The 25,871-nt window shown below is 41.8% G+C and overlaps 1 protein-coding gene across 3 annotated transcripts in view; it reads right to left on the reverse strand.

The window, feature by feature from the left end:
* Positions 1-359: 359 nt before the first annotated feature.
* LOC137104927 (cadherin-18) overlaps positions 360-25,871 on the reverse strand; it is a 146,669-nt gene continuing 121,157 nt past the window's right edge. For all 3 annotated transcript variants that reach the window (XM_067486812.1, XM_067486813.1, XM_067486811.1), the window contains 5 exons: positions 22,989-23,125; positions 20,561-20,682; positions 17,755-17,872; positions 7,670-7,921; positions 360-1,167 (listed from right to left, as the gene is read on the reverse strand). In XM_067486812.1, the coding sequence (XP_067342913.1) occupies positions 662-1,167; positions 7,670-7,921; positions 17,755-17,872; positions 20,561-20,682; positions 22,989-23,125 (1,135 nt within the window). In that variant the 3' untranslated portion in view covers positions 360-661. The remainder of the gene's footprint in view (positions 1,168-7,669; positions 7,922-17,754; positions 17,873-20,560; positions 20,683-22,988; positions 23,126-25,871) is intronic.

The raw sequence follows: 25,871 nt of genomic DNA on the forward strand, positions 1-25,871 counted from the left end.
CAAAAAATAAATAGGAATTATATACGTTTTAAAGACACTAGTTGTGACAACGGGATCCAGTTAAAGCTGTATTGGATGAAACTCCTTCTGGTTTACCTTGGCTCTCTTCAGTTAACATAAAATAGTTTTGCATTTATTTCCATATATAGCGGATTCGAATGAATAAATGACACACAATACAATGTGAGCACATCTGACTGTAGGTGTGATTATTGTGCATATGGCTGGCGCGGCATCAACCTCTACATGGTGAATCATGAGCACCTTTGCTAATGCCTCCTACGATGATCATCTCGACTACATGCTGTACATCCATTCTTACAGGAAGAAGACAAATCTTCAGTTTTTCACACATCCACTCATATGGATTTAAGGACTTTATTGAGCAATAAAAAATATACAACAAGGAAAATAACATTTTCCTTTTTCCCCATATTGTTGTTTTTCCATCTTAAAATCTGATTTAATACTTCCAGATGAACCATGATCCAAAGCAACCAAAAAAAAAAAAAAAAAAGCAGTTTATTTTTTTGAGTTCAACAGTAGAAGTTGAAAACCACCAAAACAGTTTGAAAGCATCTCTGTTTGTTTATATCGTTCACAGAAAATTTGAAAAATGGTTTTCAAACAGATTTGGTTTGAACGGGACGGAAATCACAGACTAGGTCGTCACATCTGACAATGCCTCTCCGTAGAGGTCGGCCAGTTTCTGAAACTCCGGTCCCCAGTCGTCCAGGTAGTGATAATCCTGCTCCGACCGCGTGCCGGGAGAGTCTAAAGGACTGATCGATCCTGTGGGTGAGCACTGACCTTCGTAAGCGTAGGTCTGGAGGGAGTCGTACGGCGGCACGCTAGTGTCCATATCGGCCTCTACCAGTCTCTGCTTGATAAACTCGTGCACATCCACCTCGTCCAGCTCCACCGATGGGCTCCTGCAGCTGCGGGACGGGCCACTGTGTTGCCTCACCTCTGGGCGAATGTCCCGCCGGAACTTGAGCTCCTCGGCGGCAGCCGGGTTGCGAAGGGCAATGATGTCAAAGGCCTCCGTGTCCTCCTCCCCTCCACCCTCGTCGTCATAGGTAACCACGTTCTCTCTGATGTCCTCTTCTGAGATGATGAGGGGCTCTTTCTTGTTCTGTCTCAGTGTGATGAAGAGAACCACGATGGCTGCAATACAGAATACAGAAGAAGATACATTTATTTAGTATCACTGCTTCGATTTTTTTTTTTATGTAAAAAAAGCGCAAAGGATATTATCACAAAAGAGATCGATAAACTCTTATACTTTGGAAAATAGTGACAATAGACATAAAAATAGACAAAAGCCATTCAGAACAAAAATTGCTTTTCAACAAATAAATTAACAAACCATTTAGCAGAATATAAGATAATAGAACAGATGAATATGGTTACAATACTCAATGGTGTTTTTTTTATGCTAATACCAGTCCTGTGTGTGCCTGTGTTGTTCGTTAATTCATAGCTCATGACAGACAAACATGCTGTGGTTCATAAACAGCAAACCAATGAACACGAGCCAATTTTCTATGCATATTTATCGGATTTTCTATCAGGACTCTAAAACTGGCCAAGCGTTGCGGAGTTGGAAATCAGCAATACCCATTAGCCGACATTAAGCCTGTGATGTTTGTTTTATGAATGCAAACCGCTGAGCTGATGACAATACACACATTATCATCATCATCATCATCATCATCTGTGGGGCCAATTCAACCTCACAACCAGGCAAAATGCAATAAATCAAGTCGAGTGAAAGCACATGGAGGTATGTCTCATTTATCATCTTTTAGTTTTAGGTGAGCGCAGTAATGGAAAGAATGAGCCAGAATCGTGCAACATCACAATAAAATATAGGATGATGCAGCAAGATGTCTTTGGTGATGAGTAGCTCACAGTGTGAAGAACATTTTCAACTGTTAATGAAGTTGTGAAGCCATGTTACAGCTCGGAACATGTTCCGACAACTAATGAGAGTTATGCTTCTTTAGGTTAATGCGGACCCTGCTGTATGATGTTACAGCATTCTAACATCTGTTTAATAAAATGGCGTCAGCAGCGGTGGTGCATTTTTACAGCAGCGTTATATCTGAAAGGAGTTCATTATGCTACATTAGCAGAGACGAGCTAGATCAGTGTTCCTGCAGAGGCGTCTGAAAAAAAGGTTCAAAAGAACAGAAAAAAAAAAGAGACTCAACTGATGAAAACCTCCTTTTAAAAAAGGTGTTTCTGCATCATGCCGTTGAGGCACCTTTAACCTATACAAGGTGAGAGCCTAATACGTAGGCAGGAAGGAAGGTTGCGGTGGAGGTTTTAGCTTTTTTAAAGTCAATGGTGCAATGATGCATGTGGCCAATTTACTGTATTTACTCAAGCAGTAGTTTTTTTTAATCCTTTTAAGTCGGTCGTCATGCTGGTAAGAACAATGGCCTACGAGGTGACTTGGAAGTAGACTAAAAGGTACACTGACACAAGTCTGGAGTTATCTAAGCTATGTTCACATAACATGCTGAAGTGGCTCAGTCCTTGAGTGACTCAGATCTGTTTGGAACAAGGTACCGAAATCCAGTTAGCATCTAATCATAAGTGCATTAGTACCAGTGCGAAATAATTTAGAAATGTACATGGCTTTGATATAAGATGGATATGAATAAATATGGCAATAGTCTGAATAAACAGTACAGAGAAAATGGGTTATGCAGAGTTCAGCAAGAAAACCGCTGTGGGGTAAAAGGCTGTTCCTGAACCTGCTTGTCTTGATCTGGAGGCTCCTGCAGCACCTCCCAGAGGGCAGCAGGAACAAGGCTTCCTATAACTGTCCTCAATCTTAAGAAGTGAAGCTACCACAATACTTTTCCACCACCCACCCACAGTGCTTTCCCATCCGACACAAAGCAGTTTCCATACCGGTCAGTAATACAGCTGGTCGGGATTCGCTCTTAGGTGCTAGTTTACCAGGGTGTTTCAACAGAGATGGTTCTTTTTCAAAGCCCTCAGGAAGAAGAGGCACTGGAGGGCCTTCTTGATCAGGGTGATGGTTGACCAGGAGAGATCCTCGGAAATGTGGATCCTCAGGAATTTAAGACTGGTGACACGGCCCAGCACAGTTCCATTGATATGAGTGTGTGTGTGTGCGTTTGTGTGTGTGCCACCTTCCTCCTTCTTCAAGTCTAGAATGAGATCTTTGGTCTTATTATGAGCAGCAGGCTGTGGAGCCAGGAGGTCCACGTCCTCTCTGCACGCAGACTCATCGTTGTCCTTGATCAATCCACTCTTCGTTGTGTCATCTGCAAACTTAATAATGGTTTTGGAATCATGCACAGGTTTGCGGTCGTACCTACCAGCTTCTGAGCAACTGGCACGATTTGACCGTTGCATGCATGACGTTGTTCCACGCATTTTGTCATTCTCTTCAGAGCTGCATACATGTCGCTCACAAACCTACATGCGAGCCGCCAGCAACAACAAAAACCTGTAATGCGAATGTCTCTGAATTACTGAAACAATGCAGACTGTAAATGTAAGAGCTTTTAAAGGTTCTGAATACATTTCAGTGCATGAAGTCCTCAGTACATGGGTTTAATCACAGCCAGATTATCCCCCAAGACAAAACGTACATGTAGTAATACAGATTCTCTGGGGTCACATCCTTTTGATTTCGGCCTGTGTGCTGACACAGAGGGGAAGAGCCAAACAGGAGGCTCAGGCAAAATGCAGCACTGAAACAGCACCTGAAGGACACTTTAGTATTTGCTAAAATGCTTTGTTGTATTTTTTTTTACTATTATTATTTCCAGGGGCGTGCACAATAATCAACTGTTAAATTTGCCATCACAACAAGAAAACACAAACATCTGCAAAATTTGCTCAAATGATTTAGATAATGGGCTGAATACAAAGGGTTTACTCCCATGATACTTGAGAAATGATGCACAGATTAATCAATATACATATATTTCTTTTTTCTGTTGCAGTTCCATCCCTGTGTTTTCAATACAATATTTGGTGAATCTAAGTAGTAAAAATGAAAAAGTGGCAGCGTTTAGCCAGACTACTTTGAAAATGTAGACATTTTTGCTTTTTATTGACTATGTTCTGTATATTTTGGAGTTGGGACTGTAGACTTCCGGTCACTCTGACTAATATTGTGTTTGTAGTAAAGCCATTTTCACTGCACACACAACGTTATAACACTCTGTACATTAGCTCTCCCTCACCGGTACAACCAGCTCATTTCACATACCTGTCTGAAGCCAGCTGTGGCATAACTGTTGCTCAAAACACTACTTATAGCAACAGGGAGCATTAGCCCAGTCGACCAATATCCATTCGCTGCAGCAGAAGCCATTTCCGAGGACACATTGGTCCTGTATTTATCCCCTGGTTAATGAGGATTATGCTCGAAGCCTGGTTTGTGGAAAATAACGCGGCACATTTGCAGTCAGTTTTAAAACAACTGAATGGACGTGGTTTATATTGGACAGATAGCATAGACTCGTGAACGAGTCAGATTTACTGTAGACTGGCTGTTTGCCTTAACTTGCTGATTGCTATAAAAAATAAAACTGTCAACTGTTATATTCTACCAAATTTACAGTAGTATTACAATCACCGTTAGTAAAAGTATTTGTTCTGTGTTGATTCTCCAAAGTGAGTTCATTTCACAATAATCTGAAGACTCTAGAAATTATGTGCAATTACTTATTTAAACCAATTAGTACTGTAATTCAGTATCGTTCGCTTTGAAACTAAAAGTCCAAACAATGAGAATATTTTATGTTATGTGTAAAGGATATTATCAACTGAGTGAGCTCAGGGATAGTCTGTATCGCTTTCTGGTTTGCTGCAGGCTTAATTAGGAGGGCTTATTAGAGGGCATCGAGATAAAAGACAGATATTAATCAGACTCTAATCAAAATCAAATAAACACTGACGAGAAGAGATGAGCAAGATTGTGTATGTGTAGACAGCCCACCTTTCTCAGATGTTCCAGGAGTCTCGTTCATATTAATAGCGGTAAATTATACACAATATCTAAGAACTCTTGTGGACAAGGAAGTGGACAAGAAAAATACAAGTGTTAAGAAAGTGAGAGCAGCTTGTCAGCAGAAGCTGTGGTGCTCTGTGTGTGAGGCGTTCAGGGACATTACAGTCCCTTAGAGCCCAGTAGTCCACACAACAACCTCCACAAAGCAGCAGGACCAGACAGAAACCCAGGTCACACCATTAAAACATGGGCTGGACAGCTGGCAAATGTCACTCCAAACATCTTAGTCGTCATCACCACGAGTCAAGATTAATCATCCCAGTACCCGAGGATTCTCGCACACACAGACACACACACATATCATGAAGTGGTTTGAGAGACAGGCCCTGCAGCACATTAAATCCAGACTCCCTATCACTCATGACCCCTTTCCGGTCTGCTTAGTGCTCCCGTCGCTCCACAAAGGTTGTGATAATACCATTTATGTCATGATGCTCTTTACTGGCTCAGCATTTAAAACAATCACACCACAACACCGCAACTGGAGCCGAACACCCGAACTCTCTCAAAGACAGTCCACAGCACGCTAGGCTCCAGCACAACTGCATTCTCTGTTGAGTCCTGATGTTTGACTGTAATGCATCAATCAGCTCTGATTGCATCCTAAATACACAGTGATGAAACACCAGTGTAACGTTTCCCTACAGCAAATAAAGGACGTCGTGCCAACAACAGTGAATACAATAATGGGTGGAGAAAAGTGTCAGGTGTGTTGTGTGACAAAAGAGTATCAGTGAGAATGAAAGGAAAGGTTTTCAGGACAGTGGTGAGACCAGACAAGTTGTTCGGCTTAGAGACAGTGGCACTGAAGAAAAGACAGGAGGCAGAGCTGGAGGTAGCAGAGCTTAACATGTTGAGGTTCTCTTTGGGAGTGACGAGGATGGACAGGATCAGGAATGAGGACATCAGAGGGACAGCTCATGTTAGATGTTTTGGAGATATAGTCAGAGAGGCCAGATTGAGGTGGTTTGGACATGTTCAGAGTAGAAACTGTGAATATATCGGTAGAAGGATGCTGAGGTCTAGAGGAAAACCAAAGAGGAGATTTATGGATGTAGTGAGGGAGGACATGAAGTTAGTTGGTGTGAGAGAAGAGGATGCAGAGGACAGGGTTAGATGGAGGCACATGATTCGCTGCCCCCTGAAAGGGAACAGCCCAAAGGAAAAGAAGAAAAGAAGTGAATACAATAATGACTACATACAATAAATCCAGGAAATAGCCCCCCCCCCCCCCCCCCCCCCCCATGGCCTTTATACCATGTGTCTGGAGGTACCAAAGTATCAAGGCCCATTCGTCCATGCTGTGCACAAATGCAACACAGGTCGAAACAGGAAGAAAAAGCTATGTGTTGAGTTCCTGTCTCTCCCTGTTTTTTCTTCCTCTCCTTTTGTGCTAACTACAATCTGCCTTGTGCTGGTGATTAGTGATTCAGCGTGTGTCTCTCACTCAAGCGTTTGCTCCAAACAGTGGTCATGGCCTTTTGTTCGTCTCAGCCAGAGGCTTTGGCAGGGAGGAGGGAGAATGCCAGTATGAATATGCATGACCTTCACGCACTAATGTCCACAGACAATCGCTGAGGAGAGGAGGGGGAGAGGAGCAATGGTGAGCCCGTATTATTAGACAGTTTTGTCTAATCATGTTCCGATGCGGCCCTACACAGAGGAAGGCCTACAGGAGACCCTTCACTTTGGCACTTACGTTAGGTTCAGATTAGTCAGTTAGATTGTTTTCATAACTGACCTGTGAAGCTGGCTGCCCAGAGTCCAAACTCGGTCTGGTGACAAGACACTATTTGCAAGAACGTGTAATAGTTTGCTGTCACGGCAATGGCCAGTTGCCATAGCAACAAGGCACGCGCACTAATTGATGGAGGATACGTGCTCTTGTGCTGGAAGGATGCCCGATTTTACTTTCCACTATATTTCTGATAGTGTTTTGGATGCATGGTGCAGAAGAGAACAGCAGTATTTATGTACATTACCCCCCCCCCCCCCCACCCCCTCCCCCCAAACCCAAACTGCTTGTCCTCTGCTCTTCGTGCTAAGTGCTAAGTAGGCAGTGATTGGTGGGTGGAGGAAAAAATGCCGATTCAGTTGCATAGTGAGAGAGCGGATTCGAATTCAATTTCAAATCGTCGACAAATGTGATTTTCCTATTCGAGCTGCCTGTCTGAACACGAGTCCTCCCTGCTCTCAGACTCCCTCCAACCGCTGTGGGGTTATTCTCAGTATTCTCTGTGGTGTGAACTTCCTTTCTGAATCACACTGACCCTGCAGTTTCCATTTGCCTTTTCTTTGCCGTCTTTGTCCTCACCACCTCCTTTCTAGTCACCTCTTCTCCAGCTCTCCTCTGTGTCCTTCTTTTCTTCTGTCCTTCAAATTCCCCTTTTTTCTTCCACCCCTGGCCTCTACAACTCTTTTTAGCCTCATTCTACATTCTACCTGTGTCCTCCCATGTCTATTCATCCCACTCTCCTCCTCTGCCCTTGTCAAACCCTTTAAAGCCCTTCCACTCTTTCCTGCTCCTCTATGGTCCATCCCTTCCATCCATGCCCACAGGGCTATTGCCCCTGGGCAGTCCCGACCACGGCCGTCCCAACTTACCCAGCAGGATGACGATGCACAGCAGGATTGCGATCAGGGCTCCTGTGCTGAGACCCGCTGAGGAGAGGAACGCCTCGCCTTGGCACATCCGGATCCTGCCATGGCGCTGGCATGGACACACCCGCAGGGTCAAGGTGCTGGTGCCGCTAAGCGACGGCTCCCCGCCGTCCCACACGACAATGGGCAGCTCGTACAGCTCCTGGGTCAGGTGATTAAATCGCCTCCGCCTTGCAATGATGCTGGCCGTACTGTCTATAACGGCAAACAAACAAACAGAGAGAAAACATGAAAAAAGCTTTGACTCTTTGGCTGAAAAGACCAACCAACAGTTTTCATTTTTTTTATCAGAGTTGTTGTGCTCTTTTACTGAAGTCTGCAATTACCTACTTCTACAGGCAGACATTTAGATTAAGGGCAAGAATTGCCGACATTTCCCACTGTGAATTGCATTCTTTTGCTTTTGAAGTATCTCAAGCTGTTCCAGTTCTTACGGCGTCTGCTGCTTCCGTGTGTACCAAGGCTAATTAATTTCAAAGGTGTTTGTTTACTATTGTAATGTACTGCAAAAGAGCAGTTCACCTTGGCCCGTGCAGAGATGCTTCATTCAATGGCACATTTCATGTTGTCGAACACAAACGAAAAAGGCTGAATTTGTAATAATAACGAGCTTTTGAGGAGTGTGTATTTGACCAGATTCCATTTAAAAGATGACGCAAATAACCACAAATATCCTCATGTTTAACACAAGTTGAACATACTTATTGGGATGTTAGTAGTTCTCCCCAGGTGGAGCAGGTAAACCTTTAACTTGATATACTGCGACTGACTTAACTGTACAACCACTCCACTCCACACCATTAGTCCTAATGATGGTTTGAATTTTTTCAAAATCTATGTGCACAAGCAACAGAAACAGTAGATACACTGCCACAACAAGGATGCACCAGTGAACAGTGAGAACAGTGAGACAGCGAGGTAGGAAGGTGAACTGATGCTGATGTTGGAATGTGCATGTTAAACTTCAGATTTGTGCCTTTGTTTGCTTTTCCAATGGCCTGGACCTATTTGTAAAGCTCAGTGGAACTACCCATTCACAGTCAGCTCTACAGTGTCATTTGTTGCAGTTCGATAGGTAACAACCTGCATCAGCACTGTAGCTTCCTGGCTTCCAAAGACCTTTATGGGCTATATAACATAGCCCCGAGTGAATGGGTGTAAAAATGATGGCAAAATGACCCTTAAAATAGCTGTATCATGACGCAAAGAGTCACGGAATGTTTCATGCTTGCCGAGTACACCTGCTTATGTGGCTCTCACACGACCAGACTATCTTGCTGATGACACAATGCATATTGATGTACAGTCACACAATATTTTCAGTTCTAAATATGCTGAATCGTGCACAGGGCAACCTTTTCCTTTCCACCCAGCAAAAACACCTCCGCCGAGCTGTACTACCGTGCTGCTGCTCTGAGACCTCGCCTCCCACTCCAATCTCTGCTCCATCTATGAATAATTATAATGATCGACAGTTGGAATGACAACACGTACTTCAAGCTTTATTAAGTCAGACTCGCCATATCACTGTATCAGAAAGCAGATGGGTGGGGGGGGTTGAGAGAGTGGAGTGTGAGAGATGCAAATAAGAAGGAGAGATGGGGAGTTGGAGGATGACAGGAGTAGAGGGGGAAGGAAGCGAGGGGTTGATTGGAGGAGCTGTGTGTGTTTGTGTGTGAGCTAAAGAGAGGATGAAGAAAGGGGCTGGGTGGGAGAGACACAAACAAGCTCTGTGTACGTGGTGTTCGCAGTCACAGCTTTTATACTTTGAAGCACGGAACCACAGGTCCTTGTACACACCACAACGAGGATGTGCACATCAATCATGACGTGCTAATTTCACATACAACCGCCTCTCGTGGCAGGTGGGTGGAGAGCTGTGCACTCGTTGAGTAACGTGGCAGCGAGGACGGGCCATCTGCAGCCACGCGGCATCCAGACAGTCGCACGGTCGATGCTTAAACCGTGTTGTGACAGCTCGTGCTCGGTGACGTTACCTGCGGCACGAGGCAGGTGGCTACATGGGAAATGAGGGAAAATACGCTTTTAAGAGCATTTCACACTTCACCGAAAATGATCCAGGACATTTGGATCTGTGTTATTTTGCAGATGACTAGCGAGCAATTTCCCCCTTTTTCCTGGTGTCTGGTTTTCTATCACATAAAAAAAAAAAGAAAAAAAAGCACAGAGGCATTAATATGTATGAGTATGAGGATCCACACAACCCGGTGGAATACCCACAGCAATGGGTTCGTTAAGCCAGACTATAAACCACTAACTGGCAAATGGCCTCATTTTTTCACTTTTCCAAAAGCATTAAGATGATAGGCGAAGTATTGCTTATATAACTTTTGTGTCCCTTATGCATTCCTGTCTCCCCATCTCAAGATATGCAGTTAGTTAAGTACAATATCAGACAGAAACATACCGTAGACATGCAGACATAAGATTTTTAACAGTTAACTTTCACCTCTATCTCTCTGAGCTTATTTTTAGGATTGAAATGGTTATTGAGGGTATTCATCAGACGGTAATTGCAACTATCACGGTCAAAGAGCTGACTCTCTGTGGAACATATGAAGCGTGATAAAAAAGCAAACCAAAAATATATCAACAATAGACACTTGCGACGCAAACACACTCTACACCCTACAGACTTCACACTTGCCTACACATGCACTTAGCTGGATTCCTTGTGAACTTTGGTGGGTGTGTGTAGGTGCCGCTGATGGGAAGCGGCACAAACTTTCTCTCCAGTTGCCACTTGGAGTGCAACACGATGGCGGCACACGATACACAGTGGGTCAGAGTCTGAAGGTGGGCACTCTGGAAATTGAGATTTTCATCTCTTTGTTCTTTTAACTGCGTTTTGTAAATCTTCTGAGGTGGGTCTGCAGAGTGAGCTTAATTTAAGTCACCAGCAACCACAAAAATTATATAATTCATATACTGTATAGCTCTAATTTTTAAATCATTTTCAATGGAATTAGCTGCCTGCAGGAGGCGGCACAGGCTCAGATGGTTTTAGGGTCAGTGGGCCTGCAACAGTCAAAAGGTTTGCTACAATAGAAAAGTCGTCTGTTAGAAAGGATTCATATTCTGCATTTGTCTTTCATCAATCCTCTAATAACTGATTTTTGTTTGTACACTTGCATCTAATTGCTCAGTAGTTAAAAAAAAGTTTTAAAAAAGTGTTTTTTATTGGTCATTTATTTTTATTGGTGTTTAATAATGCCGGTATTGTTACACTCCATGTGGATGAGGCCAATCACATTGAGCCCTGTTTTGTTGCTAGACAACACGTTGGCCAATGAGCGTGCAGTTTGATTTGTGTGCAGTGGCGCGTACCGTCATTTGGACCAACATGACTTACACATGTAGCTAAGAACGGCATAAACATTGCAAGGTTAAAAATATCGAACAAAGACGTAACCTTTACAAACCTAGTACCACAGTGTCTAATTAGTAGTAATGTTACGTGTGTTGCTCAGTGATCGAAACTTGTGTCGAACAAAAGAGGGGAAGCGTCACTTCGATGCTCCAATGAAAAAAGGGAAGAACACTTTGATTTGCTTGAGTAAAGGCTTGTTCATATGGACACACTCTCTCTCTCAAATCAGGCTTCATAAAAAAATGTAAAAAAATATGAAACTACTGGCTGGGAAGCTTCGAGAACGTTCGAGGCGCCATACGTTAACTTAGAGGGCAGTAAATCGAGCAATGCATGCTACGGTGTGTTTTAATCCAGCGTACAGTTTGGTTTATGTCACATGTCAAAGTGTCCTTAAACAAGACACTGATCCCCAACTTAGTCGCTGCTGGTGAGTCCGGGACAAGGAAATACAAAAGCTGATATAACTGAAGACCACTGTACATTGTTTGCTTTGCTTTCAGTGCTTAAAGACAATTAAAGGACCATTCTAGAATTATATAACTCAGAAACTTATTTTGTTTCATTTTGACAGATATGAAGACTGTCTCTGAAAGTAATACATTTTCAGGTTTAACCTGTGAGTAAATAGTTTTTTAACAAACCAGATTTGGCACAAGTTATTGTTTTTATTTATTATATTCTTCTTCTTTTAATACATGTTTGCGCAAGTGAAAGGCTGAAATGATTTATTGCAAAATTCAAGGTACCATTTTATTTATTTATTAATTGTTCTGTTCATTGCTATAATTTATATTCTGTGTTGATGGTAAGTTTCTTTTAAAACTTTCTACCTGGAAAACAATATATCCTCTCGAAGTCTGATAAGGAGAGACAGACATACAGCATTCCAGTCCAGAAATAATTGGATATTGTTAGTAAACCTCTACCGGAACCTGAATGAAATTCTGACTTACATGTTTTAGCATTTTTTCCCAATAAACAGAATCACTGACAGGGACAGAACTTCATATCACATGACACACTGTACCAAATGCATTGTATATCTAATCTTAATATAGAAATATTTTGAGAAAATCACATTAGAAATTAATGGCAACGAGCATATATTAGAGAAGAATATTAGACAGTATTTTAATATTAGAAAAGCAGAAGCAAAAAATAAGAGCACGTGCTACATACGGTAACATGTCAGTTTAACTGAGCGTAGTAGCTTAAAACGAGCACTTTACATTCCCACGTCCTTTAATTCAAATATGAAGTTATGCTTTTTGTGCGGCGAAGTTATTTTTAGACAATAATGTCAGTTTCCTTTAGCATTTACATAAAGGAGAACCGCAGTGCTCCCACAGACAGCATCATATATGCTGGTTTACGTACAGCAGCATGGCACTAACTTTAACCGGATGAGCATCTGCAAGCCAGCAGTCAACAACCAGCACAGCACTGGAGCCTTCTGGGTGAAAACTGCACTTTGGAAATGAATGTTTGATCTTGACTGTAATTAGATGAATTATACGCTTTAATCATTTGGCTCATAGGGTCTCACTGGACCAAAACAAGTCACGTATCAAACCTTGTAAACCGAACACTAAAAGGGCAGTTATACATGCTGCTACACCTCTAGGTATTATCATAAAGCAGCTTTGAATATTGATTAACGGCTCAGTGTTGTTCAGACACTACTAACATTGTGTGTGGAAATAAAGGGTCTTTCATGCTGAGTGACAAACAGCACATCAAAAGACAATGTAACAGTCTGCTTTAAAAGAAGCCCCTGAACTCAATAAGGATTAGTCGGACTCAGTGAGGCTTAGCTTAACAAAAAAAAATGCTTGGCAGTGACAGCAGATAGCAGTCAGTAATCAGTAAAAATCAGCATAGAAAAAAAACAACAACAATATAGTTTGTCCGCTGCCAAACTGTGGTGAGTTAGTTCGTATGTTTCTGGGGTAATTGAATGTTTGCTTCTATAAATAAATAAATATAAATAAAGATGCAGCAGTTTTTCATTTCAAGCTGGGCAGTCGATCATACTCATGCTGCCAATCTGCAGTAGATCATGCAAGCGCTGATTATTTAGCCTGAATATCAAATTATTAGCCTGAATATATATAATATAATTGTTGCCACTCTGTGACAATGTTTAGTTATCGTGAGCACATTTTTACACGCACGAGACAAGCTGCTCCTCCCTCGCAGCACAAATCATGCTGTTTCAGCGGACTGTGGCTGTTTGGGAAAACTATAACACCCACTGTGAGGTGAAGGGTGAATGACAGAAAAGCTAATTAAACCTCCCGCATATCAATGGCCTGACGGTGCCTCCTTCAACACGACTGATTAACTGTAATATTATAAGGTCATCTGCATGCACACTAGAAGACGATGCCTCCAGATTGATCAATTGATCTATTTAAGTCTGTAGGTTATTTAGAGAGCACATCCCACTTTAATTGACTTTTTATAAGCAAATGTCATCACAGTGTGACAGATAATGAGATCAGAGGCATTTACGTTTCAGTTATTGTAAAGTAGTTGAATATATTTGAAAGGCTTTTAGCTGAACAAGTTTGCCACAAAGTGCTTTCCTAGAGCAGCCCGACAGAAGCAACCCCCCCACCCCCCTTGTTTTCAGCTTAAATGGTGCTAATACACTGTAATGCACTGTAGGAGTTTGACCTGCATTTTCCATAGCGCATCCAGCACTTCAACACACCGGCATGACAACTTGGTGTTCAGGGAGCCCTGGCATTGTTTCAGCGTGAAAACGACTTTGATTCTACAGCCGGGAAAATGCCTACGACGGAACAGAAGTGTGTGGTTTCGAGCTAAAAATTGACCCTCAACTACTATAATAATGTGATTTTTTTTGTTTTTTTTTTCAACAGAGCTGGTGCTGTTACAGGTTTAGGTAGAATCAGCACCAATTGTAACATGATAACAGCTTTTAACACAACTGATATGGTTAAGTACAAAAAAAAAAAAAGCTCCCTGAAAAAGCACAACAGTTGGGTTCATGGTGCTTTTAAAATTCAGATTACCTGTAAAAGCCCGAGAAGGACAGACAGGTGCAATTGACTGCAGATATCATTAGTTACTGGCTTTAGATAAAAATCTAATTGTTAACCGGCCTCAAACTTTTACCTTATGCTGCCCAGAGAGGCAGAAAAACCCAAGTTTCATGAGGATCTGCTGTGAACAAAGTGAAACTGAGGCGAAAAGGGGGTCATGAGAGAGTTAGTCGTGTGAGTGACTGAGCGGGATTTTCGTCAGTTGCACAACAACAGAGGGAGGCATTAGGGTCTGGCACCGAGCAGCTACCAACTGTTTTGGTCTGCTACAGCAGCAATGAAAGAAGCTGCTTCGGGTGTGAAGAGCTTACTTTAATTATCAGACACAGGAGTCAACAGAATGGTGCATTGTGCCTCTCTCTCGCTCTAACCCGGATATTGTGAACATAGCAAATAACTTCTAATACACAGTGGCAGTTGTGCGCGACTCCAAAACCTCTTTTGAGTGCAAGTGCAAATGCGGGCTCCGAGTGACTGGAGGTGATTGAAGCAGCTTGAACTTAGAGTGCAGCAGCTTAGTATTAAGAAGGCGGTTGTTGTCTTGAAACGTCTGATGGGCTGGTAGGAATTAAGAGGGAAACTAAGTGGCGTGCGCCATCTAGGTGGCCAGAGGGATCATAATAGAAATGAAAAAGCAACAGCAACATGGTTATATTAGTCAGTCATTGGGCTTTTTGGCCTGAGAACGGCACTTTCCTTCATTGACAAGCTGCTGAATCTATCAAATGGAACATGTGTCTGACCGTAGGCAGGCTAACAAGAACGATTGTTCCTGTCGAGCTAGTTTAAGTATGTCCTTGATCAAGGCAATTAACTGGTCCAGTGGAGTAACTGGGTGGTCAACAGAACAAGCTGGGGTTGGTTGCTAGGCAGCTGCATCATTCATCTTGTCAACTAACCATCCAGACTGTTGCAGTGAATCAGAGCATGCTTCCTAACAGCTTCCCTTAAAATAAGGAAGCTGCATGAGGATATTCAAGGCTCCCTGTATGTATGTTAGTGGTTGTTTGAAACCCACTGCTATGCTGGTCAGAACTGATTAGATGAGCCAAGAAAATATCCACCACACCATTACACCACCGCCATCAGACTGAACTGTTGATGCAAGGCAGGATGGGTCCATGCTTTCATGTTGTTTACTCCAAATACTGACCCTGCCATCTGAAGGTTGCAGCACAAAGCTGGATTTCATAAAACCAGACCAAGTTCTTCCAATCTTCTGTTCGATTTTGGTGAGCCCTTGTGAATTTAAGCCAGTGGGGTTTTCTGCTGACGTGGATCATCTACTTTAAGGTTTGACATCTTGTGTGATGTTGTTGTAATGAGCGGTTATGAGTAGTCAGCTCGTACCATTCTCCTCTCACCTCTGGAATCAACCAGCCATTTTCACCCAGAGAACTGCCACTCACTGGACATTTTACGGACAGTTTTCACTGAAAACCTGGAGATGGCTGTGAAAATCCCAGGAGATCAGCACTATCTGTAATACTCAGACCAGCCCGTGACATGTTCAAAGTCACTTAAATCCCATTTCTTCCTCATTTTGATTCTTGACCACGTCTACATGTCTAAATGCATTGAGCTGCTGCCTGTTGATTGACTGATTAGATATTAACGAGCAGTTGAACAGGTATAAAAATAAAGTGAGCGGAGTTTAAATAAAGCAGGAGCCTGTGGCGTAGTTTGCAGCAGGTACTTTAACCCAAATTGAAAACCATTACTCAAACAGCATGAATCAAAAAACTGATATCAATCCTTTAGAAAAGAAAGGCTTCTTCCTGAATGCTTTGGGAATATTTTGCTGCAGAAGGCTCTGCTGTAGAAAATATAACAACTTTTGAAAGAATGACTTTGCAAGAGTTGGAACTATGACAAAATTGCCAGCATTTGGAATAATAAGTAAGTGTTTTACATGTTTAATTTGCTAAACCAAGTCCTGTCTCCAGGAGGTTGCTCTTATCTCCCTGATCCAGGCAGACCTTTCCAAAGGCACGTTCCTAGTGTGGACTATAATTTGCTCTAACACTGGTCCTTCCTTTGAGATCAAATTGAACTGGACAACCTGACCACGAATATGCCAGGAACACAGACTCTGTAATTGGTCCAAACCATCACCTTAGCAGAACTTAGCTGACCTCTCACCTCTCGATACACTTAGGTTACATTTAATAACCCCGGTATGTGACTGCTGATCCTCACATTCTGTGGCAGATATTTTACTGTGTACGTGTTGTTCCCTTCTGTTTTCTGCAAACAAAGGCATCACTATTGCCAGCTTGTTGCTGCTTAACAAGTGGGTTTTCAAGTATTAGCTTTTATTAACTTTTCATCAAGTCCATACTGTGATTCCCTAGCACATCATATGGCAAATCAGCAAGAGATGTTTTGCGATAAGTAGTGGAAGTGTGCATCACGTATTTCTTGGTTAAGATAAGAAGTGTTTTCCACTACATGTACAACACATTCACACCTGCAAAGTGGTAAAATATCCACCCTCAGTTATTTGGCATAAGAGTTGTGTCCCTCTGGCTCCGGGTTTCATACCAAGCTCTGAATCTTTCTTTGTGGTGGTGTTGATTTTTCCTCAGCAATTAAGGCTGCTGCAACAGACAGTCAGTGATCCGGTCAATCAAGACAATTAATGATCAGGCATTGAAAAGTAAAGTAAATATCCGTCGTCTCCCTTCCTAGATGCTTCAGAGTTGCACTACTGGGTTAATATATGTAAAGCTGCAGTAAACAAATATATAATTTAAGTATTTATACCGAATTTGCGCTTTCAATAAAATGATAATTCATGTCCTTTAGGGGATCTTTGTGGATGCATGCTTTATTCGAGTCATCCTCTCCCTTTAGGAGTGAAGGTGGGTAGGAGGTGAGGGATGAGTGCCACTTATATTAATACAGGAAAATTTGCCTCTGCACCTGAATGCAGTTGAAGTAGGTAAAGGAAGTCTTGTAGTAGGAACTGGACTAAGGGCTAAACAATCTTCTATCCTATTATCACATTGATTTTATTTTATCTCTCTCGTGCTCCCTTCCCCTGTTTTCCTGCCTCTCTGTGCCTAAGAGATTCATCTGGAGTGCTGTGAACTCCTCTGCTCGGCGGGAAACCGAGATCTTCTGGCTGAGAGCTTTTAAAAGCACTGTGATTGCAGACCAACCTAAGGCTAGGTATTCACCTGAGACTGAGACGGTTGCCATGGTAACACCCACTGCTGGCCCTGCGCCGACACGAAATAACGCACGCAGGAGGGGAAAAGGAGAGAGTGCCAGAATGGCTAATCCATTTGACAACAAAATGTGCAAACATGCCAAACCCCTATGCCTCTTATATTTCATGAAGTCATGAGTCAGAGTAGATTCCAGTGCCATTTGAATCTCTCAATGTCTCCGATACCCAGCTGACAGAGTGTGTATTCTCACTGCTCCTCCAAGGTATGAGGAAATCCGTATGGCTTATTGGATCTTTGAATGTGAGCAATAAGTATGAAGCCTCGCCCTGGAGGAAACATGCTAAACTAATAAGAAATGCAAACAAACATATTGATCACTTTAATTACCTTCATTGTCCTTCAGGGTAAAGTTGGGATTGACTGGTAGCTGGCTCGGCAAAGCAAAGAAAAACCGCTGTCCATTGGCGAAGTCATCCTTATCCACTGCTGTGATAGTCTGGATCACCTGTTGGTCAGAAGACGGGAGGTGAATTGCTTTCCAAAGACGACACCTGCAACATTTAATTAGCTGCACTTTCACTTTAATTGCATGCAGGACAAGGACATGTTTTAGATTCCGATGCTTGTCTTATGATTTGTTGATCATAATTAGACAGTGCCTGTGTTCCTCTCGTTACATTTCCTCCTCCACCTGTGCATGCAGCCTAAAGGAGAATAACTGGTTGGGACACTAGAATTTCAGAGAATTTGGCTTGTGCAGAGAGTGGGCGGAGGGGGGGGGCGCCTGGCACGTTGCAATGACACGGGTGCTCTAAGGGCAACCTCAGTGTCACTTTTGTCAGCTTGTTAGCCTTAATTGGTAAAAGACACAGTGTGAGCGGGGAGAGGGCCAGCTTTCAGAGAAAAATGACCTGATGGCCCTTGTCACCATGGGGAACTCTTATCTCCATCACTGGGGTGTTGTTGTGCTTCTGGTATCCTTGCATAAGCTTTTGTCTGTAACCGGGCAGTTTTAGGATGTGCTTTGTGTGCCCCCCAGTTAACCTACAGTATGTGTTTATAGTAGATGACAGGGTGGTACCATTTGGAGCGTTTGCCTGAGTAGGGCAGCTCTTTATTTCTTCTAGCATTAATGTAAAGTCACAATTTTCCATCACTGTGAAAGACCAACAAAGTGCCACTTGATTACTCTTAAGTCAAGATAATAGGATGTTGGAAAAATCACAGGAAGCAATGCCAGTGGCTGTTAGCTGAGAAATTGCGGGAGAAAACAGCACATGTTGGCTGCTTGCTGAAGAGGGTTCAAGGTTGTCCATGATTTTATTTTAAGTCTAGAGCTTATTTGTATCTGCTGTTGCCCAAACAATTTGCAGTTTTTTTCTCTTTCCCCCCGACCCATGAGCCAACTAATGAGCTTGACTAATTGGGTATTTGGTCAACGGGTAGCTATTTGGTTTTCATTGTCATCATTATGCATTATGCATTATGCATCATCATTATCATCAGCAGCTTGGTGGAGTGGCAGGCGCTGTCAAACCATAGCTAGAAGGTCCCCGGTTTGAATCTCGGCTGGCTGCGGCATTTGTGTGTGGAGTTTGCATGTTGCATGCAGAGGCTAACTCTAACCCACAGTCCGAAGACATGCATGTTAGGTTAGTTAGTTAGTTAGTTAGCGTTTTAGAAACACAGATGGCCCATATTTTGTACTGTCCCTGAATGCAGCCTCTGCCAAATGCAGATTGTTGATTTATTCTGCCTTTAAATATTCCGTCACCATCAGCATAGAAGCTCCAGAGCCCAATAAATTGTATTTGGAGGAGGTCTGATTATCTGTGTCATAAAATACTGTATAACATACTTCAATGCACAGCTTCGGCTTAAATAAGGATTGATTGTTTCAATCCTTAATTTAAGTGCTGAAGTTGATAAGCTGACAAGACTGCTCCTCCCACCGTTATCACATCTGGGTGTTTTCGTAATACAACACTCATCGGATCCACAAACAAGACGCAAAAACTCTGGCAGACACCTTTCAGCACATGGTGCTCTCCACAAAATCTCCAAATCTTGAACTCCCATTTCTGAATCCTGGCAATAGAGAAGGAAACATGCCAAGCTTGAGCTCAGTCAAAATAATGAATTCCCTCAATCGTTTCACAACCGCAAGTAGTACCAGGTTAAAATTTGTTTAACACCATGTTAACAGTTTTTACTTTTAACACTGAATTTCAGTTTCCAGCATCTATGTTTCATAGACGGGATAACGGTGTGTTACTTCTGATACACACGGCATCTTAGCGTGATATCAGATATATTACAATTTTACCATAGATTGCTGGTGAAATGATGCAGTTTTAAAGTTTCTGGTTCATTTAATGGACAGGCCGTGTGGTTTAATATGTTCTGAGAACTGATATAGAACAGAACATTTGCTGTTAATTTGAGCGACAGTATGTATATCATATCCAGTTTTGATGGACACCTGACAACTAATTAGAGGCTTTTCCATTTTCATGGTATAAACACTGAAATGCAACCAGAACACATTAATGAGCAGCTCTATTATCGTCCACATGTTGACATTTGAATTCAAAAGTCTCATTCAGCACATTATGATGCCTCCCACTTAATCCCCTGGGCCAACTCTGGTGCTACAATGCAACCATAATTCAAATTTAATGCAAACTTTAATTCAAACTTCCACTAGCTTTAAACTATTAAAAAATTATTTAGTTGTGTCTCCCCGGTTTTTACTGCATCAGCCTTTGCCGAGCCAGCCTTTCAGCCATTTCCATGCTGCTGATTGCTCTATATCTCAAAAACCTTCTTAATTTGAATGAATCAAAAACCACTGAGAGCAAATTGGAATGAGCTTCGATTTAGAGCTGTCATGCTTTGCTGCTGAGATACTCATTTTCCATGAGGGATGATTAAGCAGCTCTCTGCATTGCCTTTACTGTCTCTTACTGCTCAGCTCTCCCTGTGCAACCTGAACTGCAGAGGCAAACTTTACTTCAGTGCAGAATGCATGCAGTTAGGGAATGACTACATGCATTCTGCTTTTCTTTTGAGTGTGTTTTATGCTGCTGGAAGATTTGAACATGTATATAAAGACCAGGAGAGAATAGAAACAGAGGCAGAGATACGTAGGCGTTAAAGCTTTTTGTAGGCAAATCCCACGGTCGATGCTCACCTGTCCCGGCCTTGAGCTCTCACACACAATGACCTCTTCCTCTGTAGCTATTTCTGGCGGATTGTCGTTCACATCCAGGATCTGGACGGTAACAGGAACGTGACTAAGGAGGCTGGGATTGTCTGTATCAGAGAGGAGAAAAGTGAGAGAGATTAAAGTCAAACGCAAACCTTAATAACAAAGTGGAGCATCAACAGTGTAATTTGAAACTGGGACACACTGTTCTCTTCTTGTTAGACTGTTTATGGGTTTTGTCGTAGGCTGTGCCACTATAAAGGCACTGAGGGATGTAGTGTTGCAGAAGGCAATTTTGTGTATTAAAGCACATCTGATCATCTCTGTGAAGCACTGTCTCATCTCAGTTGGTGTGTGTCTGTGTGTGTGTGTGTGTGTGCTTTTGATGCATTATTTACCCTTTGTACTGCATGAGCAAATTATGAACCATGTAAAGCATATGCCTTTTTCATCTGATGTTGTTATCTTTCGTTTTTTTGATAAAGCAAAACGGGCGAAAATAACATTTCCATTCAAATTAGCTGTGTTTAATTAAGATTTCATATTCATTATGTTTTGCTTTAAGCGTGGCCTGTCTAAAGCAACAAAATACCAAACCAAAGCACCACTAATACGTTTGGTAAGACTTATTGTGAAAGTGATCAGGCAGAGACGTTTAATATGTGGGTGTCTTCGATGAGCTAAAACTTTTTTTGGGGGGGGGTACAGGATTCACAGGAATTTGCCTGGATCCACAAATATTATTGAGGTGTCCTTGTGCAAGTCAGTTGGGGCACAAACACAGGACAGGTCAGGGTTAATGGGCAGCTTCCAGGTGCAAGTCTATTGCAGGACAGTGCTGAAAAAATAGCATGCTGACTCAGCAACGTCTATTTTTTGAATAGAAATTTTTAAAAAATCAGGCAGGTGTGCAGGACTATTAAATTAAAGTTACCAGATTTATTTTGGACATTTTTTTTGTATCTAAAGAAAGCTTGACATTTACAAGTAGGACTGTCCTCCTCTTAAAACTATTGACCTCTACAGTCGTCTGTGCATGTGGCTTGTTATAGTAATTTTGATTGGAGCAAGTAAGAAAGACACTGTGACACTGGCCTGTGTTAGAGGAACCTCACCTCTGTGGTCACTTAGGCTGAAGTACTTATCTGTAGTACAAAGTACACGGATCATGTATTTGTCCTCTAATTCAGACCATCAGAGGGCAGGGTAAAGTCTCGGGGCTTGGTATCTATGACACTGTGCTGCCTGGCACATTCAAAGTGGTAAACGAAATGAGTAAAAATGCAGTATTCTGCTTTTTGACAGTATCTTGGCATGTGTAACTGTATCCTTGAATACTAAGGAGAGGTGAAGAGATAAAAAAAAAAAAAACAACATTAGCATGCAGCAGCTCTGTCAGTTGGCAGGAGATTTGCCTAATTGTGATTACAAATTACCCAAGTTCCCTGATAGCAATTCTTGAAGTTAGCGGGGCATTGATTTAATTAATTTTCAATGAAGAAAAGGACATTGAAACAATTGGGACTAATTTGATTTTGTAGGTAATTATAAGGAAAATACACTCTAACCTGAATACATTCTAATCAATATGCAAATTACCTTCTCTATTCTTGTTTTTTTTTTCCCACAGAATATAATTGTTAATTTCAGTATTGCTTACATATTTTTAAATACTGTTTGTAATATTACTGTTAATAATGCTATTAAACAAACAAAGTACAATTCATACAGTCGTTGCTTTTTATGGACGGAACTTTCAATTATTATTGATTTTGACTCCAGTTTTATTTACTATCAATGTGTAGCTGGCCGCTCGTTTACTGTATGATCCTCTCAGGGTGTCTCCTGATCTTGAAGGAAGGTGGAATAAAACTGTAGGTAGAACTAAACCAGCTAATTTTGTGTGTTGTTTTTCTACTTTCAGGCTGTTGTTCAATTCAATCCCATTAATGATTCATAATGTCTCTTTAAGGCAACTACACTTTACACATTTATCACAGTCCTTAAAGTTGCTAAACATGTGGAGAATATCCCATAGCTATTTAGGTGTTTTCTATTTGAAATCCAACATTTGAATGCAGATATTATAGGATAAAGTGTCTCTAAACCTGATGAATTTGCACATCTACAGCTGCATTAATATTGCTGTCTCATATGGGGACGGCTGCAGAACCCGGACATGTTCCAGTTTACAGAGTCACTCGAACTCCGCAAGATTAAAATGAGATCAGAATCTCTTTGTACATTGCTTTTTATTTGGGGGAGGGGGTAGAAGCAGGAATTTAGAGCTAAAGCTCTGCTACGTCTTCTTAATCTTCTACCCTCACGGACACTCACATATGAGCAAACAGACATGGCAGGTGCGTCTCATTTACTCGGCGTAAACACTATGGAAGGCAACCTGGGTACCTACCAACCTCCGAGGCCATAACAGTGATGTTGTGCCAAGGCATGTCTTCTCTGTCCAGAGGCTGCGTTGTCCGTATAACGCCACTGCTCTCGTCGATTCTGAAGTACCTTTCTCCGTGCTCCTCACTGTCCAAGAAATACCTATTAAGAAGGGCAAATATCTTAAGTATCCACTGCAGATGGATGTTTCAAAAAGCACAGCAATGGATAAATTATAGATGAGGTGAGAGAGTGAGTGACGATGGATGGATTAGATAGTAGGGCCCACATTTACAGTTGAAAAGATCTTTATACTTTCAGAATAAAAGTGGATCAAATGTAGAAGAACGATGAGGTTTAGGTTTATATGTGTGTTATCTCATACCACTGTTTTGAGTGCATTCAATTTTCTCCATTTCAACTTGTGCTTAAAACCTGCTTCACATAGTAATTGCAATGCTTTTAAAATGATAACGAGTTGTGACTTCACTGCTACATTTAGCCCACTTTTAACAAAGACATCTACAAGTATTTTAACCTGCAAATTACCACAGATCACTACACATGCAGACTGGTTTCTCTTTTCCTAGCACCGAGATTTTACCAATTTAATGCAGATTCCTGTCAACCGTTCATGTCTGAATTCAGGGGATTATTTTGGCCCCTGGGACAAACTGGCAGCAAACCAGAGTAGCTGCACCATATCAAGCTGTCTTAATACATCCATGATATAAACAAGTGATACGTTTGATTCCTACCAACTTACACTAGTTTTCATCGAGTGTCTTGTGTCTGTCAAAGTGCCTCTGAGCATAGAGCCAGTGAGCAGCTCTTTTGTGTAATATGTCAAGGTCAGTTTCTCTATAAGAACATGCAAACGTCTCAGTTGGGGACGGCAGTCGTCCACGGACCACAGGGTCAGTGGTTTGACCCATGGCCCCACCTTGCCATGTTTCAAAGTGTTCTTGGGCAAGACACTGAACCCTTAGTTGCTCCCGCTGGGTCCGGTGAGCACCTCCCATGGTAGCCACCGCCACGGGTGTGTGAATGGGGCAATGAGAGGTGCTTTGGATTTGAGAAAAAGCTGAGCTTTTTTCCGGGGGGTGACTGTAGCTCAATTGGTAAAGCAGTCATCCATAAACCCCAGGGTCCTCCTGACCAGAAGTTGTCCCTGGGCAAGACACTGAACCCCCAATGTGGTCCCTAGTGTCTACGACTACGCTTTGGATAGAAGCGTCTGCTAAATGACTAATTGTAATTGTGATTTACTGAATGCAACATTGCCCCCTGGTGGACGTGGAACACATACGCAAATGTCTCCAAGTTTAACCCACACACTTTGCTACATGCAACACGCAGAAACATAATTCTGCTTTTAGATGGGAACAACCGGGGCGGAATATGTACAGATGTAAAGAAGACTTAAGGAGACATTATTGTAAATTAAGCATCAAAATTCCATCAGAATGCAATATCACAGCAGAGATTAAAAGCAAAACATAATTTAAACAGAGACAGGTATTCTCACTTTAATTACCTGTGGGTCACGCTACAAAAGACAGCAACCTACATTTATCACATGCAGTTGTTCAAATCTTTGGCCTGCCCCTTTGAGTCAAACAGTTCTTAGTTTTATGTCTCAGAAAGTTATGGCAGTTTACCAATTCTACCAAAATCGCAATTTTTTCTTTTTATTTGCCAGAACAAGCTAAAGATTATGTTTTTATGCTTCCTTATGTTCTTATGATTTCCAATGTCGGGTCCCTCTTTTAAAGCACATGAACGGAATAATCCCTACTGCTGCTTTAAAAGCACTTTAGGTCCTGACAGTTTGTTCCAAAAATGCACATTTTTAAGTCAGAAGCAATTATCTTCAATATTTAATAATGACAAAAGGCGATGGTCCGCTGGCAATGTTTACACTGTTGTAATGGCTTTCTAGCAACGCCGTTATCACACTGGAAGCAAAGCAGTCTGTGGAATATCAAGCAGAAATGGGCTCAGCTGCTCCTCTCATGAGTTCAAGCACGAAATAAGCATTGACTGTATATTCTCTAATTTATCTCTTAATGACCTACTTACACCTTTAATCCAGCATTCATTCTCCTGAGTAATACGTATGGCCCAAGCCGCGAATTTTCAATTGACACGAGAAATGGAAATGGTATAGGGATATTAATGCCATGACTGCATTCATTTGAAATAATGAACATATTTTATCTTGGATTGGAGCTTGGAAGTGTAAACAGCATCCCCAGTAGAAATGTTGTCATGGTTTATTAAATGCTCCGCCTCGACAGAGCACGGAGGCTTTTCGGATGTAAAGGAAAGTGCTAAGTGCAAAGCATTAACACAGAAAAACATGTTATTTTACAACTTGTATGTGGAAAACCCCAATACTGTTAATTGCTGCTACTGATGACAAAGTGTCTGCATTTTGATATATAAACTGGAAAACCTCTCCATAAGTACAACATGGTACAGCATATAATGATTTATATGAGAAGAAAATATGCAGGTTTTTGTATCAGGTCCCCTGATTCAAACTACAAGCAAACACAAAAACAGTATTGTCTGCATTCTGGCCGATGCAGCAAATTGAGTAAAACCTAAATACAGCAGTTGTGGATGAACCCAAAAACTGGATATGGTGCACTAAGATTAAAAGTCTCTTGTACTGTCAGCAGCCCAGAGAGGTGGCAATGGTCACTACACAATAGAAAAACAAAATAATAATGTTAGATCTTTAACACCAGTGTGTCAACATTTAAAAGTTGACCTGAGGCCGGTTAGAAATACCGCATTGTAATTCTAAGCAGCAATTTCTGAGAAGTAATTTTGAGACTCAGCTTGTTGTCCTGACCTCTACTTTTGTTTTTTGGAAATGTTTGGCTCCTCTCTCATTAGT

Source organism: Channa argus, chromosome 19 (assembly GCF_033026475.1).
Source record: "Channa argus isolate prfri chromosome 19, Channa argus male v1.0, whole genome shotgun sequence".
In the NCBI taxonomy this organism is placed as follows: domain Eukaryota; kingdom Metazoa; phylum Chordata; class Actinopteri; order Anabantiformes; family Channidae; genus Channa; species Channa argus.